At 44.9% G+C, this 20,310-nt stretch overlaps 1 protein-coding gene across 7 annotated transcripts in view; it reads right to left on the bottom strand.

Annotated features, from left to right (window-relative positions):
• Positions 1-18,596, bottom strand: part of LOC105493730 (HECT domain E3 ubiquitin protein ligase 4) — a 226,418-nt gene extending 207,822 nt beyond the window's left edge. For all 7 annotated transcript variants that reach the window (XM_071071035.1, XM_071071036.1, XM_071071040.1 and 4 more), the window contains exon 1: positions 18,370-18,596. In XM_071071035.1, coding sequence (XP_070927136.1) covers positions 18,370-18,546 — 177 coding nt within the window. In that variant the 5' untranslated portion in view covers positions 18,547-18,596. The remainder of the gene's footprint in view (positions 1-18,369) is intronic.
• Positions 18,597-20,310: the final 1,714 nt, after the last annotated feature.

The raw sequence follows: 20,310 nt of genomic DNA, 5'->3' as shown, positions 1-20,310 counted from the left end.
GCAGTCAGCTGAGATTATGCCACTGCACTCCAGCCTGGGTGACAGAGCAAGCCGTTATCTCTCAAAATAAATAAATAAATAAATAAATGGCAAAACGTATGCCAGGAGCAGTAGCTCACGCTTGTAATCCCAGCACTTTGGGAGGCCAAGGCAGATAGATAGCTTGAGCCCAGGAGTTTGAGACAAGCCTGAACAACACGATGAAACCCCATCTCTACAAAAACACAAGAATTAGCCAGGCATGGTGGCATGGGCTTGTAGCCCCAGCTACTCAAGAAGTTGAGGCACTTGAATCAATTGAGCCTGGGAGGTCCAGGCTGCAGTGAGCCGTGACTGTGCGCCACTGCCCTCCAGCCTTGGACAACAAAGCGAGACCCTGTCTCAATAAAAAAATAAAAATTTTAAAAATTAAAAAGTAAAAGTGTAACTGCAATTAAGATTCCTAGAGTCTCACCTAAACTACTTCAGTTCATCAAAAATAACTATGTATTCTTATTTGATTCTCCATTAGTGAATTTTTCCTGACCTGTGTCCTCAACCTATGATCTTATTTGATCACAGAGCCCTAGAAGGCTAGTGGGGCATAAGATCTTGTCACAACTACTCAATTCTGCTTTAAAGCATGAAGGCAGACAATATGTAAACAAATAGGCTGGTTATGTTCCAATAAAACTTTATTTATGAAAACAGATAGTTGGCTGGATATGACCCTGAAAGCCACAGTTTACTGACCTCTATCTAAAGAGCGCTGTCTAATAGAAATATGTAAGACACATATATAATTTAATATTTTCCAGAAGCCATGTTAAAAAAGGTAAAAATAAACAGATAAAATTAATTTTAGCATTTTTAATTTAAATGGTAGATTTTACTTAACCCATTATATATACAAATCATCATTTCAACATTTAATCAATATGGATCATACTAGCTGGGTATGGTGGTAGATGCCTGTAGTCCTAGCTGCTGGAGAGGCTGAGCCCAGGAGTTCAAGGTTACAGAGAGCTATGATAATGCCACTGCACTCTGGCCTGGGTGACAGAGTGAGACCCTGTCTCTAAAAACATAAAATAAAAAATAAAATATTACTACTGAGTTCTTTTAATTTTTTTTTGCATGAAGCCTTCATAAATCTGATGTGTATTATACTTTCAGCACATTTCAATTCTGACCAGCCACATTCAAGTACTCAATAGGCACATGTGGGTGGTGGCTACCAGTGCAGTTCTGGAGGCTATTTAAGTAAAACTCCTGAACCTTGACAATACTAATGTAAAACAATCTGAACAACAAAAGAAACTACAGGCATATAATTGTACTCTATAAGAGGACAGAAGCAAAAATACATTTCAGATTTTAAAAACAATGTTTCTCTTGGGATAGCAACTGTTACTGCTGCTGCTTTTTTTGTTTGTTTGTTTGGTTGGTTGGTTTTTTTTTTTTTTTTAAAGACAGGGTCTCCTTGTGTTGCACAGGCTGGAGTGCACTGGCGTGATCTCGGCTGATTCACTGCAACCTCTGCCTTCTGGGCTCAAGCGATCCTCCCACCTCAGCCTCCCGAGTACCTGGGACTTGGGTGTATACCACCATGCCCAGCTAATTTTTTGTATTTTTAGTATAGATGTGGTTTCACCATGTTGTTCAGGCTGGTCTCAAACTCCTAGGCTCAGGCGATCCACCCACCTCAGCCTCCCAAAGTGCTGGGATTACAGGCAACAGTTACTGTTTGAGGTTACCTGTTTAAAATGATTAGCAGTGTAAGATACCAACACTAACAAAATTTGATTACATTTTATTCACATACTTTCAGCTGACCAACATTCTCCTCAGACAAGAGGGAAAAAAACAAAATACCTGGTGAACAAAAAAAAATTGTTCCATTTTGGCAGAGCACAGTGGCTCACATCTGTAATCGCAGCACTTTGGGAGGCCAAGGTGGGTAGACAACTTGAGCTCAGGAGTTCAAGACCAGCCTGGGCAACCTAGTGAACCCCCATCTCTACAAAAAAAAATTTTTTTTTAAATAAAAAATTAGTATTAAAGGCATGGTGGTGTGAGCCTATTGTCCCAGCTACTTGGGAAGCTGAGATGGCGGGATCGCTTGAGCCCAGGAAACTGAGGCAGCAGTGAGCTATGATTACGCCGTTGCACTCAGCATGAACAGAGTGAGACTGCATCTCTTAAAAAAGACATCGTTGGCCGGGCGCGGTGGCTCACGCCTGTAATCCCAGCACTTTGGGAGGCCGAGATGGGCGGATCACGAGGTCAGGAGATCGAGACCATCCTGACTAACACGGTGAAACCCCGTCTCTACTAAAAATACAAAAATTAGCTGGGCGCGGTGGAGGGCGCCTGTAGTCCCAGCCGCACGGGAGGCTGAGGCAGGAGAATGGCGTGAACCCGGGAGGCGGAGCTTGCAGTGAGTGGAGATCGCGCCACCGCACTCCAGCCTGGGAGACAGAGCGAGACTCCAGCCTGGGAGACAGAGCGAGACTCCGTCTCAAAAAAAAACAAAACAAAACATCGTTCTATTTTGAAAAAATTGCTTGTTGCTGGGCCCACCTGGCCAACATTCTTAATTATTTCAACATTTAAAAAAAAAAAAAAAAAAGAGCGCCTGTAATCCCAGTACTTTGGGAGGCCAAGGTGGGCAGATCACCTGAGGTCAGTAGTTCAAGACCAGCCGGCCAACATGACGAAACCCCATCTCTACTAAAAATACAAAAATTAGCCAGACATGGTGGCAGGCACCTGTAATCCCAGCTACTTGGAGGCTGAGGCAGGAGAATCACTTGAACCCGGGAGGCAGTTGCAGTGAGTGGAGGTTGCGGTGAGCCGTGATCGCGCCATTGCACTTCAGCCTGGGCAACAAGAGTGAAACTCTGTCTCAAAAAAAAAAAAAAAAGAAAAAAAAGAAAAAAAAAGAAAAAGAAAAAATTGCTTGTTACTTTTTTTTTTTTTTTTTTTGTATCGTACATGTGGGTACACTGCCAATACTACTTGAGTTTGTTGACTGCCTTCAGAGGGAGAAAATGCTAATTTTTGGCTGGGTGCAGTGGCTCACGCATGTAGTAATCCCAGCACTTTGGGAAGCTGAGGCAAGCAGATCACTTGAGGTCAGGAGTATGAGACCCTCCTGGCCAACATGGAGAAACCCCATCTCTACCAAAAATACAAAAATTAACCAGGTAAGGTGGCACACACCTGTAATCCCAGTTACTCGGGAGGCTGAGGCAGAATCGCTTGAACCGCTTGAACCGGGGAGGTGGAGGTTGCAGTGAGCCGAGATTGTGCCACTGCACTCCAGCCTGGGCGACAAAGTAAGATTTGGTCTAGGCCGGGCGCGGTGGCTCAAGCCTGTAATCCCAGCACTTTGGGAGGCCGAGGCGGGCGGATCACAAGGTCAGGAGATCGAGACCACAGTGAAACCCCGTCTCTACTAAAAATACAAAAAATTAGCCGGGCGCGGTGGCGGGCGCCTGTAGTCCCAGCTACTCAGGAGGCTGAGGCAGGAGAATGGCGGGAACCCGGGAGGCGGAGCTTGCAGTGAGCCGAGATCGCGCCACTGCACTCCAGCCTGGGCAACAGCTTGAGACTCCGTCTCAAAAAAAAAAAAAAAAAAAAAAAAAAAAAAAAAAGATTTGGTCTCAAAAAAAAAGAAAAGAAAGAAAACAAAATTCTGAATTTCAGCTAAAGGTATGTGAAAATAAACATATATATATTTTTCCCATCCAAGGTCACAGATGCCATGAATTCTATTCATGGTATCCCATGCATCTCTGAATCCTATTTAGGTTCAGAACCCCTGAGGGAAAGGAAATTGTATTTATAAACGCAACAAAAAAGTGCTTCCGGCAGGGTCCAGTGGCTCATGCCTGTAATTCCAGCACTTTGGGAGGCCAAGGCGGGTGGATCACCTGAGGTCAGGAGTTCAGGACCAGCCTGGCCAACATGGTGAAACCCAGTCTCTAATAAAAATACAAAAATTTAGCTGGGCGTGGTGGCAGGCACCTGTAATCCCAGCTACTAGGAGCACTGAGGCAGGAGAATTGCCTGAACCTGGGAAGCAGAGGTTGCAGTGAGCTGAGATTGCGCCATTGCACTCTGGCCTGGGCAACAAGAGTAAAACTCTGTCTCAAAAAAAAAAAGGCAAGCTTCCTCCAAAGTTCCCCAAATGTATTTTGCCTTTCCATCTATTTTCTCCTTTCCAGATTAAATAAACCAGTAGTTGTTTTTCAGCTTCTCCGTAACTGATTAGGAAAGAATTAGTATCAAGAAATAAAGAAGGAAATTCTATTACCTAACACTGTTTTAATGCAAATATGTTGGCACATATTTCTTTTTTTTTTTTAATTGAGACAAGGTCTCACTGTCATCCAGGCTGGAGTACAGTGGCACGATCAAAGCTCACTTCAGCCTTAACCTCCCAGGGCTCCGGCAATCCTCCCACCTCAGCCTCCCAAGTGGCTGGGCCTACAGGCTTGTGCCACCATGCTCGGCTAATTTTTAAATTATTTGTAGAGACAGGGTCTTCCTATGTTACCCAGGCTGGTTTCAAACTCCTGGGCTCAAATGATCCTCCCACCTCAGCCTCCCAAAGTGGTGGGATTACAGGTGTGAGCCAATGCACCTGGCCAACATTCTTAAGTATTCGAGCATTAAAAAAAAAAAAAAAAAAGATCACCGGGGTGGCTCACTCCTATAATCCCAGAACCTGGGGAGGCCGAGGCGGGCGGATCACAAAGTCAGGAGACCAGACTGATCAATATGGTGAAACTCTGTCTCTACTAAAAATACAAAACTTAGTTGGGTATGGTGGCACGCATCTGTAATCCCAGTTACCTGGGAGGCTGAGGCAGGAAAATCACTTGAACCTGGGAGGCAGAGGTTGCAGTGAGCCAAGATCTTGCCATTGCACTCCAGCCTGGGCAACAGAGGGAGACTCCATCTCAAAAAAAAAAAAAGGCAAACATGTCCAGATTTTCTACTCTGCCCCATAAATAGCTACATCTATTGTATTAGACTTTACACATTTGAAATTGTAACACAAACTACAGAGCACAAAGCAAATATAGTAAACGCTGAAAAGATCCATTACAAATACAAACTGAATGTTAATATTTTGTTAGTATAAAACCACTACTTGAATGCCGAATCTATAGTTATTAGCATTACTAAACCTACAATTTGCATTAAATATTTTGCAAATTACGCATCTTATTGTTAATCTAAAATTGCTATACACTGTGCTCTGACCTAGTAATTCAGCCAACTGCAGGTTTTAGTAAAAGTGCTAGGGATCCAAACGTGTCCACTCCAAAGTGTCCCATCATGGAACATTAATTATTCACCAAATGTGCTTAATAGCCTTTCTAAACTACAAGCTCCATGCAAATATTCAACATTATTGGGAGAGGATTCATACAGCACTATTAAAATCCCTTTAAATTATAAAGTATTAACAGTAATAAGTCACAGAAACACTTTAAAAATCACTACAAATGTATAATTTACCAAACTCTATCAAACAGATAACACTTTAATACTAAAAATTATTTCACTTCTTATAAGTTGATATTATCTTTAAATAGCAGATTATCTTTAAAATAGCATATTTGAAGAAACAGCAGAAGACAGTTATAGTATATCCATAAATTACTATGCAAACATTAAAAATCATATCTTTAAATCTTATTCAAAATGTTCCCAGTAAGTGAATACAGGATCCAAAACTGCAAATAGCATATAACCCCAATTTTATCTATATAAAAATATGAGCTGAAGAAGCAAATAATAAAAAAAAATTTCATCTGGGTGGAATGGTGTAATCTCAGGGTATTTATTGTCTCTCTTACACTTTTAGATGTTTTCTCTATTTTCAATAACATCCCTGTATTATTTATTTATAATCAAAAAGGTTTTACATAGCATAAAAATACAATCCACTTAATATAGGTATTTTTCATATAGGTAAAAAAAAATGTGGAATCATTCATGATATTAGCATGTAAGAGAGAAAATTTTCAGGGGATCTAAGTCCAAATAGTCTGCCTTACAACTGCTGTGAATTCTGAGCACACTTCGGGAGCCAATGTTTCTCTTCCCGGTGTGTGTAGCTCCCTTGCCCTGCTGGTCTCTGGCACTCTCCATAAACCATCACGGAGTAAGGAGTCGTCGTTTCTCTCCTGCCTATATATGGACATGGTCTGTATTAACTGGATTACAGACCAAAATGAGCCTATGCCAGGACAAGAAGGCTATCAAGCCACAAGAGAGGTGCTCTGAAGTGAAGTCAAAAGAGCTGGATGGCACGGACAGAAAACTCTGGCTTCTTTTGGCTGACCAGGGTTCAGTGTGCATTTCTAGGTACCCAATTACATCCATTGGATGCATCTTTTGGAGCGAAAGTTATTGGCTTATTAAGCAAAACCTACGATTTTTTTTTTTTTTTTTTTTGGAGACAGAGTCTTGCTCTGTCACCCAGGCTAAAGTGCAGTGGCACGATCTTGGCTCACTGTAACCTCCACCTCCCAGGTGCAAGCAATTCTCCCGCCTCAGCCTCCCAAGTAGCTAGGATTACAGGTGCCCACCACCATGCCCAGTTAATTTTTAAAATATTTTTTGTAGAGATGGGGTTTTGCCATGTTGGCAAGGCTGGTCTTAATCTCCTGACCTCAAGTGATCTGCCTGCCTTGGCCTTCCAAAATGCCGGGATTACAGGTGTGAGCCACCTCACCTAGCCAAATTAAGCAAACTTACAAGTTCTAAAATGACCTCTGCGAGGGTGTGCAGAAAAGAGGTCCTATCAAACACTAATACCGGGACTATAAATTGGTAGTCACACAGGAGGGCAATTTGGTAGTATCTATTAAAATTAACTTGTCACCAATGACCCAGCAATTCCACTTACCCTAGAGAAATAATCTCAGGTGTGCATAAGCAGGCATGCAAGAATCTGTACTGAAGGACTGTTTTTAAGAGTGAAAAACGGAAAACAACCAAAATACTCATGATGCTCAGCTGAATAATGGTGCCCACCAAAATGTCCACTTACTAATCCTTGGAACCTATAAATGTGACCTTAGATGGTAAAAGGGACTTTGCAGATGTGATTAAGTTAAAGATCTTGAGATGGAGGGATTATCCTGTATTATCTGGGTGGGCCCTAAATGTACTCACAAGGGTGCTTATAAAAGGGATGCGGGAAGAGTGGGTCAGAGGAGAAGGCAATGTGATGACAGATGACAGACTGCAGTAACGTACTCTGAAGATGGAGGAAACAGCAACAAGCCAAGGAATACAAGTGGCCACAAGAAGCTGTGGAAAAGGCATGGGAACAGATTCTCCCCTAGAGCCTGCAGAAGGAACCACACCTACCAACGCTTGACTTTTAGCCCAGTGAGACTCATTTCAAACTTTTGACTTCCAAAAATGTAAAAGAATAAATCCATGCTGCCTTAAGCCACGAAATTTGTGATAATCTGTTAGCATGGCAACAGGAAACTAAGATACTCATCAATAGGGAATGTCTAAATAAAACTGTGGCATTTCTACAGTCTTGTGCAACACTTAAAAATAATGTGGTAGATATATATATGGAAACATAGAATGATCAAAACATATCCTTGAGTCTAAAAAAAAAGCAAGTTACAGAAAGATATGTCTAGTATGACATCTTTATGTAAAAAAGAAAAAAATAGAATGTGTTATATACACACCAAAATTTTAAAATGGTCTTGAAGGATACACATGAAAAAAATTGTCACTAAGTTAGCCAGGGCAGGAAGGACACAAAGATCCAAATTAGAGATGGTGCTTAAAAGGGACTTCAGGTTTACGTGTTATTTCCATTTTGTCAGTAATGTATTAATGTACTACTCATAGTTGTTTTTTTTTTTAATTAATAGATACATAAGCTGTGCTTAAAATGCAGGATCAAAATAATCATTACACAATTTCTGCAATCTTCTCTCCTTTTGAAATAACTATGCATTTGTCCCATAGCTGATCACCTGCTGTTATTTACATTTGTCTACAACTATTGACTAAACATCTTGTAAAGCAGACTACACTCCTTGTGTTCACCCCACAACCACTTTGTAAAACAAGAGGGAAAGGTGGGGAGGGGAAAGCATGGGGCACTTTCAGCAATTGACAGTCCTTTCATAATTATCACCACAGTTACCTTCAGACCTAGGAAAGAAGAGATGCATGACCACCCACCCAGCATCTCGAGCCAACAGGTGGTATTTTATGACAGTCAAGATGGAAGCCAAGAGGACAGATAATAATCAAAGCTGATTTATTTAGCAAGACCTTAGGGTCTTGCTATTGGAGAAAAACTGAAACAGAGACTATCTATCATTTCATTTGCCTAGCCATATTGCAAACAAATTGGGAAGGAAGAAAATTCCAGCCAGGCACAGTGGCTCACACCTGTAATCCCAGCACTCTGGGAGGCCGAGGTGGTTGGACCACCTGAGGTCAGGAGTTCAAGAGCAGCCTGACCAACATAGTGAAACCCCGTCTCTTCTGAAAACACAAAGTTATCTCTGCATGGTGGCACATGCCTGTAATCTCAGCTACTCAGGAAGCCAAGGCAGAAGAATCGCTTGAACCCAAGAGGCGGAGGTTTTAGTGAGCTGAGATCACGCCATTGCACTACAGCCTAGGCAACGAGAGAGGAATTCCTTATCAAAAAGAAAAAAAAAAAAAAAAAAGAAAATTCCAGCCGGGTGCAGTGGCTCACACCTGTAATCCCAACACTTTGGGAGGCTGAGGCAAGCAAGTCACCTGAGGTCAGGAGTTTGAGACCAGACTGACCAACATGGAGAAACCCTGTGTCTACTAAAACTACAAAATGAGCCAGGTGTGGTGGCATATGCCTGTAATCCCAGCTACTCGGGAGGCTGAGGCAGGAGAACCACTTAAACCCGGGAGGCGGAGGTTGTGGTGAGCCGAGATTGCGCCATTGCACTCCAGCCTGGGCAACGAGAGTGAAGGTCCGTCTCAAAAAAAAAAAAAATTCCACAGGGATCACCAAACAAACAAAAAACTATTCCACTACTATAGAAAAAATTATGTTGATGGGATAGTTTTGCTTTCAAATACAATAGGCTGCTGGTTGACTATGAATAAAATAACTTCCAAGCAACATAGCACCTTATAGAGTCAACACACTTTAAACATAATCACTTTTTTTTTTTTTTTTTAATATTTTGGTGCCAGGATATCACTCTGTCATGCCGGCTGGAGTAGAGTGGCACAATCATAGCTTACCACCTCTTCCAGCTCCTGGACTCAAGTGATCCTCCCACCTCAGCCTCCCAAGTAGCCAACTATGCCCAGCTAATTTTAAAATGTTTTGTAGAGATGGGATCTTGCTATGTTGCCCAGGCTGGTCTTGAACTCCTGGCCTCAATCAATTCTCCTGCCTTGGCCTCTCAAGTGCTGGAATTACAGGCATGAGCCACCACACTCAGCCCACATCCATCTTATTTTTTTTTTTTTTTCTTTTTGAGACAGGGTCTGGCTCTGTCACCCAGGCTGGAGTGCAGTGACACAATCTTGGCTCACTACAACCTTTGCCTCCTGGGCTCAAGTGATTTTTCAGCCTCAGCCTCCTGAGTAGCTGGGACTACAAGTGCATGCCACCATGCCCAGCTAATTTTATTGTATTTTTTTGTAGGGACAGAGTTTTGCCATGTTGTCCAGGCTGGTCTTAAACTCCAACCCACTCCTTGCCCCTACCATAGTAATGAGATTACAGGCATGATACCATATCTGGCCACCTCCATCTTTTTAATTCTGACATTAATTAGCCCTATCATTATCCCACTCTTATAGATGATGATAGTGTAACAATAGTTCAAGAATAGGGACTCAGGGCTGGAATCAGACAGATCTATTTCAGCCTTAGCTTTGCCACTAACTATCTGACCTTTGTCAAGTTACTTAACTTTTGTTTGTGCCAGTTTCCTCATTTATAAAATAAAGATAATTCTAGGCTGGGCACGGTGGCTCACACCTGAAATCCCCATACTTGGGAGGCCGAGGAGGGTGGATCACTTGAGGTCAGGAGTTAGCCTGGCCAACATGGTGAAACCCTGTCTCTACTGAAAATACAAAAAGTAGCCAGGCGTGGTGGCACGGGCCTGTAATGCCAGTTACTCAGGAGGCTGAGGCAGGAGAATCACTTGAACCTAGGAGGCGGAGGTTGCAGTGAGCCGAGATCACGCCATTGCACTCCAGCCTGGGCGACAGTGTAAGACTCCATTTCAAAACAAACAAACAAAACAAAACAAAAAACAAACAAAAACAATAAAATAAAGATAATCCAGTACCAACCTCATGTTTTTTGTGAGGATTAAATAAAATAATGGATGTGAAGTACTTAGCACAGAACGTGCCACTCAATATGCTGGCGCTGTTGTCGTGGTAGTGGTAGAGATAGTGACAATGGTGACTAAGAAGATGCACCAGAAGAAGTAACTAGGGGCTGGGCACGGTGGCCCACACATATAATCCCAGCATTTTGGGAGGTTGAGGCGGGTGGATCACCAAAGGTCAGGAGTTCCAGACCAGCCTGGCCAACATGGTAAAACCCCATGTCTGCTAAAAATAGAAAATTAGCCGGGCATGGTGATGCAAGCCTGTAATCCCAGCTACTCGGGAGGCTGAGGCAGAAGAACCACTTCAACCTGGGAGGCGAAGTTTGCAGTGAGCTGCGATCACGCTATTTCACTCCAGCCTGGGCGACAGAACGAGACTCTGTCTCAAAAGAAAAAAAAAAGTAACTAGGGATTTCTGAAGTTATGGAATTAGGCCAGGCGCAGTGGCTCACACCTGTAATCCCAGCACTTTGGGAGACTGAGACAGGAGGATTGCTTGAGGCCAGGAGTTCACGACCAGCCTGACAACACAGCATGACTCCATCTCTATAAAACATTTAAAAATTAGTAGCACACCTGTAGTCCCAGCTACTCAGGAGGCTAAGGCGGGAAGATCACTTAAAGCACAGGAGTGTGAGGCTGCAGTGAACTATGATCACACCACTGCTCTCCGGCCAGCAACAGAGAACCTGTCTCTAGAAAAATATGTTTAAAAAAAGGTATGGAATTTGCCCAAGGTCACACAGCAAGCAAGGAGCAGAGCTAGAATTTCGATCCCAGTTTGACTCTTTAAACCTGACTTTAACTTCAAGGCAATACTGTCTCCCACAGCCCTCAAATACTTCATTCTCATTTTACAGCTTGAGCCAGACAAGCCTGAAAGCCTGTTGGGCCTTTTGCCCAAGCTCACAGAATACTGCACCAAGATTCAGTGACTCCTATTACAGTGCTCATTAATTGCATGGTAATCGACACTACTGGTGAACAAGGTTAGTTTATTCCCTTATTCATTAACTCTTCCAAATCTAGAATTCTATAAAAGTACATAAACACTTTCCAAAGGATTTTGCCCAAAGGATATATAGGCTAGCAGTGTCCTCCTAGGAGAACAGATCAACATAAATCTAAATATCATCTCAAATATTTCACTTGAGTGTACGATAAGTATTTAAAGCCTTGACGATTTCAGCTGATCAACTTCAAACCCAAATGCCCCTTTTCTTTTTTGGCAAAACAAAATAATAAACAAAAACCCTTTTGCATTTATTAGGTTTCATTTGTTAATTAACATATAGTTGCCATACAGTAAACAGCACATATTTAAAGTGTGTGATTTAATGAGTTTTGACATACATATACAAATGTGAAACCATCACCACAATCAAAATAGGGAAATAGCCATCGCCCCAAAAGTTTCTTCATGCTCCTTTATACTCCGTCCCTCTCATCATTTCCTGCCCGCCTCTATCCCCAAGCAACCACTACAGATCAATCTGCATTTCCAAAATTTCATAGAAATGGTGTCTTACAGTATGTACTCCTGTTTGTCTGGTTTCTTCCACTCAGCATAAATCCACGTTGTGAGTACCAACGGTTCATTCGTTTTTGTTGCTGAGTAATACTCCATTGTATGGATGTACCACATCTGTTTATCCATTCACCTGCTGACGGACATTTGGATTGTTTCCAGCTTTGGGCAGTCACAAATAAAGCTGACTTAAACATTCATGTTCAAGTTTTTGTGTGGTGTGGGGCAGGGTGGAGAGGGAGTACTTACAAGCAAACACCATGAAATATGAGAAGCACTAACCAAAATGCTTAAATTTAAAATAAACCTCAACTGTGGAGTAAGAAATATCTTAGCCACCTTGGGTAAGTTAATCAGCTTCTCTGTCAACACTCTTATATACGATGCCTGCTTGTTCCCAACTGCAGTTTGTAAAGAAAAATGGGATAGGAAGCAGAACGCTTTTGGAATTTCCACAAGTAAGCTATTCCTTTTTTTCCCCCTCTTAAATTCCGTTTATTTTAAAAAGGATAATGTTCTATGAAATTCAATGTAAAATGCAATAACATCTGAGATGTTATTTTTGAGTTATTGCTTTTTTATTTCTCTTAAATGTATATTTATTTCAATATTTTTAAAAAATTTCCTAAGCCGGTCATGGTGGCTCATGTCTGCAATCCCAGAACTTTCAGAGGTAGAGGCGGTTGGATCACTTGAGGTCAGGAGTTCGAGACCAGCCTGGCTGATATGGTGAAACCCCATCTCTACTAAAAAAAAAAAAAAAAAAAAAAAAAATTAGCTGGGTGAGGGTCACCTGTAATCCCAGATACTCGGCAGGCTGAGGCAGGAGAATCCCTTGAACCTGAGAGGCAGAGGTTGCAGTGAACTGAGATCGAGTCATTGCACCCTAGACTGGGCAACAGAGCAAGACTCTTGTCTAAAATAAATAATAACAATAATTCCTATACGTCTTTTGCTTTCCACCAGTAACATAAAATTAAAATAAATACAAACGGCTATATTTTTCTTTTTTTTTTCTCTTTGCCTATTTCCACATGTTCCAACAAATGGCTATTTTAAAGGACAAGAAAAAGCCTCACTCCGCATTCTTTTTTTTTTTTCTTTTTTTTTGAGACAGATTCTCACTCTGTCGCCCACGCTGCAGTGCAGTGGCAGGATCTCAGCTCACTGCAAGCTCCGCCTCCTGGGTTCACGCCATTCTCCTGCCTCAGCCTCCCGAGTAGCTGGGACTACAGGCGCCCGCCACCGCGCCCGGCTATTTTTTTTTTTTTTTTTTTTTTTTTTTTTTTTTAATGTTTAGTAGAGACGGGGTTTCACTGTATTAGCTAGGATGGTCTCAATCTCCTGACCTTGTGATCTGCCCGCCTCGGCCTCCCAAAGTGTTCGGATTACAGGCGTATCACACCCGGCTACACTCTGCATTATTAATTCACTCATAGTAAGATCCAAAGCCCTCACCTACAAGGATCTACTTGATCTGTATCCCCTGCTCCCTATCTCTCCTCTCCCCTTTAGCTTACTGGGCTCAGAGCTCCAAATATGCTGAGGACGCTTCCCTCTCAAGGACTTGCCTCTTGCTGTCGTCTCTGTATGGGATGTTCTTTCCGGGGAGCCATATGATATACTCCCTCCTTCCCTTCAGGTCTCTGCTCAAAAGCCATCCTGGGCTTTCCTTTCATGTCCACCCTATATAAAACAGGACAGGCTGGGTGTGGTGGCTGACTCGCCTGTAATCCCAACTCTTTGGGAGGCAGAGGTGGGCGGATCACCTGAGGTCCAGAGTTCAAGACCAGCCTGACCAACATGGTAAAACCCCGTCTCAACTAAAAATACAAAAATTAGGCCGGGCGCGGTGGCTCAAGCCTGTAATCCCAGCACTTTGGGAGGCCGAGACGGGCGGATCACGAGGTCAGGAGATCAAGACCATCCTGGCTAACACGGTGAAACCCCATCTCTACTAAAAAATACAAAAAAAAAAAACTAGCCGGGCGAAGTGGCGGGCGCCTGTAGTCCCAGCTACTCGGGAGGCTGAGGCAGGAGAATGGCGTTAACCCGGGAGGCGGAGCTTGCAGTGAGCTGAGATCCGGCCACTGCACTCCAGCCTGGGCGACAGAGCCAGAGTCCGTCTCAAAAAAAAAAAAAAAAAAAAAAAATACAAAAATTAGCAAAGCGTGGTGCTGCATGCCTGTAATCCCAGCTCCTCAGGGGGCTGAGGCCGGAGAGTCACCTGAATCCGGGAGGTGGAGGTTGCAGTGAGCAAAGATGGCACCACTGCACTCCAGCCTGGGAAACAGAGTGAGAATCTCTGTCTCAAAAATAAATAATTAAAAATAAAATAAAATAAAACAGGACAGTTGGCTGGGTGCAGTGACTCATACTAAGCACTCTGGGAGGCTCAGGTCGGAGGATCACTTGAGGCCAGGAGGAATTCAAGATCAGCCTGGACAATATAGCAAGGCCCCATCTCTAACCAAAAAAAATTAAAACAAAAAAACAGAGCCCTCTTTCCAATGCTCTCCATCTTTTTATTGAGCTATAGTTTTCTCTTTAGCACTTATCATTTGCCTCTATGTCATGTTACATATTTGTCATTGTCTGTATCATTCCAATAAATTATAAGCTTTTTGAGGACAAGGATTTTATTTTATCCACTGCTATATCCCCAGCATCCAGGACGGCTGGCCCAGCTCACTCTAAATTCCACCAATACTTGTTGAATGAATTAGTTGATTAAACATTATTTATTGCTTAAAAAAAAAAAAAGGCCGGGTGCAGTGGCTCACACCTATAATCTCAGCACTTTGGGAGGCTAAGGAAGGCAGATTACTTGAGGTCAGGAGTTTGGGACCAGCCTGGCCAACATGGTGAAACTAAGTCTCTACTAAAAATACAAAATTAGCTGGGCATGGTGGCACATGCCTGTAATCCCAGGTAATTGGAAGGCTGAGGCAGAAGAATCGCTTGAACCTGGGAGGTGGAGGTTGCAGTGAGCCAAGATCGCATCACTGCACTCCGGCCTAGGCAACAAGAATGAAACTCGGTCTCAAAAAGGAGGGAGGGAGGGAGGGAATTTACTGGGAAGAAAAATTTTAATTCAAATACTCTGGATCTGCTTAAATTAAAATATTAAGTTAATGTTGATCTGCTTCTTAGGAGGGATTCTTTCTTTAGATTGACTTTGAGCAGTGCTGACAGGGTGAACAGAACACTAGAATCCAAACGCAGAAAAGCCAGGGTCTAGTCATTGCCCTGCCACAACTAGCTATGCTATAGTGACTAAGCCATAACCTCATCTCCTGATCTCTGAGATCTCCTGATCTTAGAGAACTTCGTTCTAAAATGAGGGAAATTATTATCTCTAAAGTCTCTTCTTGCTCTAAAATTCTAAGACTATTGCACTCTTCTGCAGTGAGTCCCGTCCCTCATAATCCAAAAGTGTTAACTAAAGGATTCTATATATATTAATAAACTCTGTGGAAAATGGCCATTATTCACCCAGATGTCCACTGGAAGGAGAGGCTTGGAAGACTGTATTTCATAGATGTGGTGGTATTTCAAAAGATAGCTTTTAAAAAATTAATAAACCATGAATCTTCCTCAAATATGAAAAAGAAACAGTTACTAAAGAAAACAGAAATTCTTCCTTCTGTAGCCAGTTATGAAATTTAAAATAATTGCAAATACAAATACTATACATGCATGGAAGCATAAAGTATTATGATGAGGAGCAGATATGCGGTGAACAGAACTAGGTTAATGTGCAAGCTCTTTATGTGCTCTTGAGTAAGTTGAATACCTACTCTGCACTTCCTTCATCTGTACAATGAGTGCAATATATCCAACTGTTAGGCTCTTTTGAGAATTTAATAAAATAATGGCTGACATGTAGGATACATTTAATCAACATTATTAAGTAATTAAATATGTACCAGGCGTGGTGGCTCATGCCTGTAATCCCAGCACTTTGGGAGGCCAAGGCAGGCGGATCACCTGAGGTCAGGAGTTCGAGACCTGCCTGGCCAACGTGACAAAACCTTGTCTCTACTAAAAAATACAAAAATTAGCCCAGCATGGTGGTGCATGCCTGTAATCCCAGCTACTTGGGAGGCTGAGGCAGGAAAATTGCTTCAAGCCGGGAGGCAGAGGTTGCAGTGAGTTGAGATTTAGATGGAGCCACTGCACTCTAGCCTGGGCAACAGAGAGAGACTCTGTCTCAAAAAATCACAAACATACAAATAAAAAGATTATATATATATATATATGAATACACCCAAACACAAATCTAATAGCCACAAAAAATATTCTTAGCTATTTCTCCTGAGACCATGGAGCCTGTATAACATGGAAAGAATGAAAAAAGTTATGCACTGCTACCAGTGTATCACCCATACACATACTAGTTTCTGAGAAATCAGACCATAAATTCAAAAAGCAATTAAAAAAAACAAAATCTAGCAGGCCAGAGAGGTTCTTTCCTTTTAAAACCATTCTTCTGTAGAAATAGCTGACAAATTCATGCAATACATTTACAAACATTTTAGGAAAACCAACTTAACAGCACAGATACTTTAATCCTACTCTTTCTAATCCTAAAAATAAATAAATTACATAAATGACATATATATAAATTTTGGTTCTGTGAACTTGGATTAGTCTTTAAGAAACAAAGAGCATAGGCACGGCACAGTGGCTCACGCCTGTAATCTCAGCACTTTGGGAAGCCAAGGCGGGCAGATCACTTGAGGTCAGGAGTTCGAGACCAGCCTGGCCAACATGGTGAAACCCTGTCTCTACTAAAAATACAAAAATTAGCCGGGCATGGTGGCGCGCGCCTGTAATCCCATCTACTCGGGAGGCACAGGCAGGAGAATCACTTGAATCCAGGAGGCGGAGGTTGCAGTGAGCTGAGATCGGGCCACTGCACTCCAGCCTGGGCGACAGAGGAAGACTCGGTCTGGGGGTAAAAAAAAAAAGAAAAGAAAGAAACAAAGAGCATCCACTTCCCACCTTTCACACACAACACAGCCAATTAAATCAAAAGATTCCACTATCATAGCATAATACCCCTTGAGTTTTCAGGCAGATAAGACACTCAGACACACCTTGCTTTTTATAGAACAGGCCCAAATGAGACACAATAAAACGATGATTCCATGTTAGGAATTCCCTACCAACCATATCCTCCTCTTTTTGGTGACTAGATTGTAAAATAAGTCAATTAAGAGTTCACAACGGAAGTGCTGAAGCAACCGCAAATCCAGACACAAAAATACAGAGGAACGTATTCGCATCTCAAGCACGTCCAAATGTCTCGGCCAATGCGATCCGATCACTGCCGTTTCCAGAAACACAGTAATGGCTTTTAATTCATTTCTATAAATGTTCGTTGTGCGTAAAGCCAAACTGCACGCAAAACCGCAAAACACAAAAGATTCCTCGCATTCCGTTTATAGCCAGAAGATAGGCCATCCTCTCTGCGCCTATCCCAGAAAGCTCTCCATACGGCAGTAAGAATTTGATGACACCCCATGCTACCTACACATCAAAATGTCATCCCACGAAGTGGAAGGGGAGCAGTGTCAGCATCCGCTGGCCTCCATGAAACGCCACTGCTAGTATTCCCACCTTTAGGCAAATACGAACCCAAGTGAAGTCGATGGAAAGTTCCCACCAACCAAGCACATTTGGTTCCCTTCTGCCCCCAAGGCCAAGCAGCTCAACTGATGAGATCTGCAGTTGCACCTGCCACGGCTCTGAACCCGGGATGCTCGGCGACCCCCGGACACACAAAAAGGCCCTGCGGCCTAACGCGCCAGTGACCCTTCGCCAAGAGCGCACGGAAGGCCGCTGGAGCATCCCTCTCGCTGTCCACACCGCCCGCTTCCCTGACAAAGGCCCCGTGTCAATCCATCCCAGACACAACACAGAGAAGTTGCTGGATTGCCCACCGCGGACCCGCAGCTGCCACTACCCTCTCCCGGAAAAAAGAAAAAAACCACAGAACTAGGGAAGAAAAGGGTGGGAGGGTGCACAGCGTTAAAATAAAAATGTTCCCAAAGCTAAGCAACCAGGGTGTGCCCTGGAAGTGGGTCCAGGGGGCCCGTGGGGGAGGGGAGGGAGGCCCGGGTGGTGGCGGCGGCTCCTCCGGGGCATGAAGGCAGAGCCGGGTGCTAGTCTAATAAAATGCCGGGTGTCGGAACGCTCAGAAGAAAACCACAACTGAAATCCCCGGCGGGCGCCAGGCCCCGAAGAGGGAGGGAGGGAGAGCGGGGCGGGCGGTCTGCAGACCTGCGGCCGCGGCCCCCACCTGCCCGCCCCGCGCCCACACACACCTGCCCCGGCAGCCCCTGGGAGGCGAGGCCCGCGGCTGGGGCGAGGAAGGGGCCCGACCCGGGGGCGCCGGGAGAGTGGGCCAGTCCGATGGCGGGGGCCGGGGGCCGCCTCGCTCACCTCCAGGTCGGTGTCGGCGGCCTCCGGGGCCCCGAGGATCTCGCTGGGCAACTCGGCCAGGTCGGTGACCCGGATCAGCCCGTCGTGCAGGAAGATGGTCTCCTCCTTCACCGAGAGCCACTGCGCCGAGTCAGCGGCCGCCGCCGCCGCCGCCGCCGCGGCCGCCGACGAGCCCATGGCCCCGGCTGAGGGCTTGGAGCTGAGGAGCAGACGCCCGGCCGGCGGAGACGGAGCAGCAGCAGCCGCGATCACCAGTCCATGGCAGCGGCCGCCGCGTCCGCCAGCGGCGACCCGCTTGCCGCCTCGCCAGTGCAGCTCCGCCCTAGGCGGTCCGAGTCGCCATCCCCCCCGACCCCGGCCCGGGAGACCCCGGCCCCGCAGCCGCCGCCGCCGCCGCCGCCGCCGCCCTCAGGAGCAGGATCCGCCTCTGCCGCTCGGCAGCCAACTGTCAGTGAGACGCCATGTTGGGGGCGGGGCTCCCGGCATGCCCCGCGGAGCGGACAATACAGGCCCCGCCCGCCGCCCCGCCCACCGCTCCGCGGATCCGGCCACCCGGGTGGCCTGGACCTCCGCCTCGCCCTTTGCTGCCGCTTACCCTCAGCCTGACCTCTGCCGGCCCCTTCTCCTCCTGGCCATTCAGGGTAGCCCTGGCTCTGCAGCGCGCCGGGGAAGAGGACGCCGCCTCCCCGGTCCTGTCCCTACTTAGGTGTGCACTCCTTGCTCGGACCCGCGCCCCCACGCTGGGCAGAGCATAGAGATCACTCCTTGTTTTCACGTTTAAATGAGATGCAAGCGAAAGGCTGGTGCAGAATAGGCGCTGCACACTTGTTCATAAGCACTTGGTAGAATAGCATAGTAGGTGATTAATATTTACTGAAAAGTCTAGTACCCAGTAAGCACTCAAAACAAAAAATAAAGCGTCTGTCAACAATGCTTGGTGCCCAATGCCCGACACTTAATATGTGCTCAGTGAGTGGCAGTTCTAATTATTGCTATGTTCATTCCATCAGTGTTCCACACTAATTGACATACACCTTAAAAATATGCTCACTAGGCCGGGTGCGGTGGCTCACACCTGTAATCCCAGCACTTTGGGAGGTCGAGGCAGGAGGATTGCTTGAGCCCAGGAGTTTGAGGCCAGCCTGGGCAACACAGGGAGACCCCATCTCTACAAAAAATAAAAATTAGTAGGCTGGGCGCAGTGGCTCACGCCTGTAATCCCAGCACTTTGGGAAGCCAAGGCGGGCGGATCACGAGGTCAGGCGATCAAGACCATCCTGGCTAACACGGTGAAACCCCGTCTCTACTAAAAATACAAAAAAAATTAGCCGGGCCTGGTGGCGGGCGCCTGTAGTCCCAGCTACTCGGGAGGCTGAGGCAGGAGAATGGCGTGAACCCGGGAGGTGGAGCTTGCAGTGAGCCCAGATCACGCCACTGCACTCCAGCCTGGGCGACAGAGCAAGATTCCTTCTAAAAACAAACAAAAAAAAAAAACACCAGATGTTTAAGGTGGGTTGCCATGGGAGTGTGGGGCTGGTCTGGAACTACTGAGATGAGATTGTTCTCTATTGCTTGTATATTTTTATCACTTAAAAAATAATAAAACAGGCAGGGTGCAGTGGCTCACGCCTGTAATCCCAGCACTTTGGGAGGCCAAGGTGGGCAGATCACCTGAGGTCAGGAGTTTGAGGCCAGCCTGGCCAACGTGATGAAACCCTGTCTCTACTAAAAAAAAATACACAAATTAGCCAGGAATGGTTGCTCATGCCTGTAGTCCCAGCTACTCAGGAGGCTGAGGCAGGAGAATCGCTGGAACCCAGGAGGTGGAGGTTGCAGTGAGCCGAGATTGTGCCACTGCACTCCAGCCTGGGCAACAGAGTAAGACTCCATCTCAAAAATAATAATAATAAAAATAACAGGAGAATAATAAGGTGCATACCC

Source organism: Macaca nemestrina, chromosome 10 (assembly GCF_043159975.1).
Source record: "Macaca nemestrina isolate mMacNem1 chromosome 10, mMacNem.hap1, whole genome shotgun sequence".
Lineage (NCBI taxonomy): Eukaryota > Metazoa > Chordata > Mammalia > Primates > Cercopithecidae > Macaca > Macaca nemestrina.
This window is presented reverse-complemented; position numbering and strand designations above follow the sequence as displayed.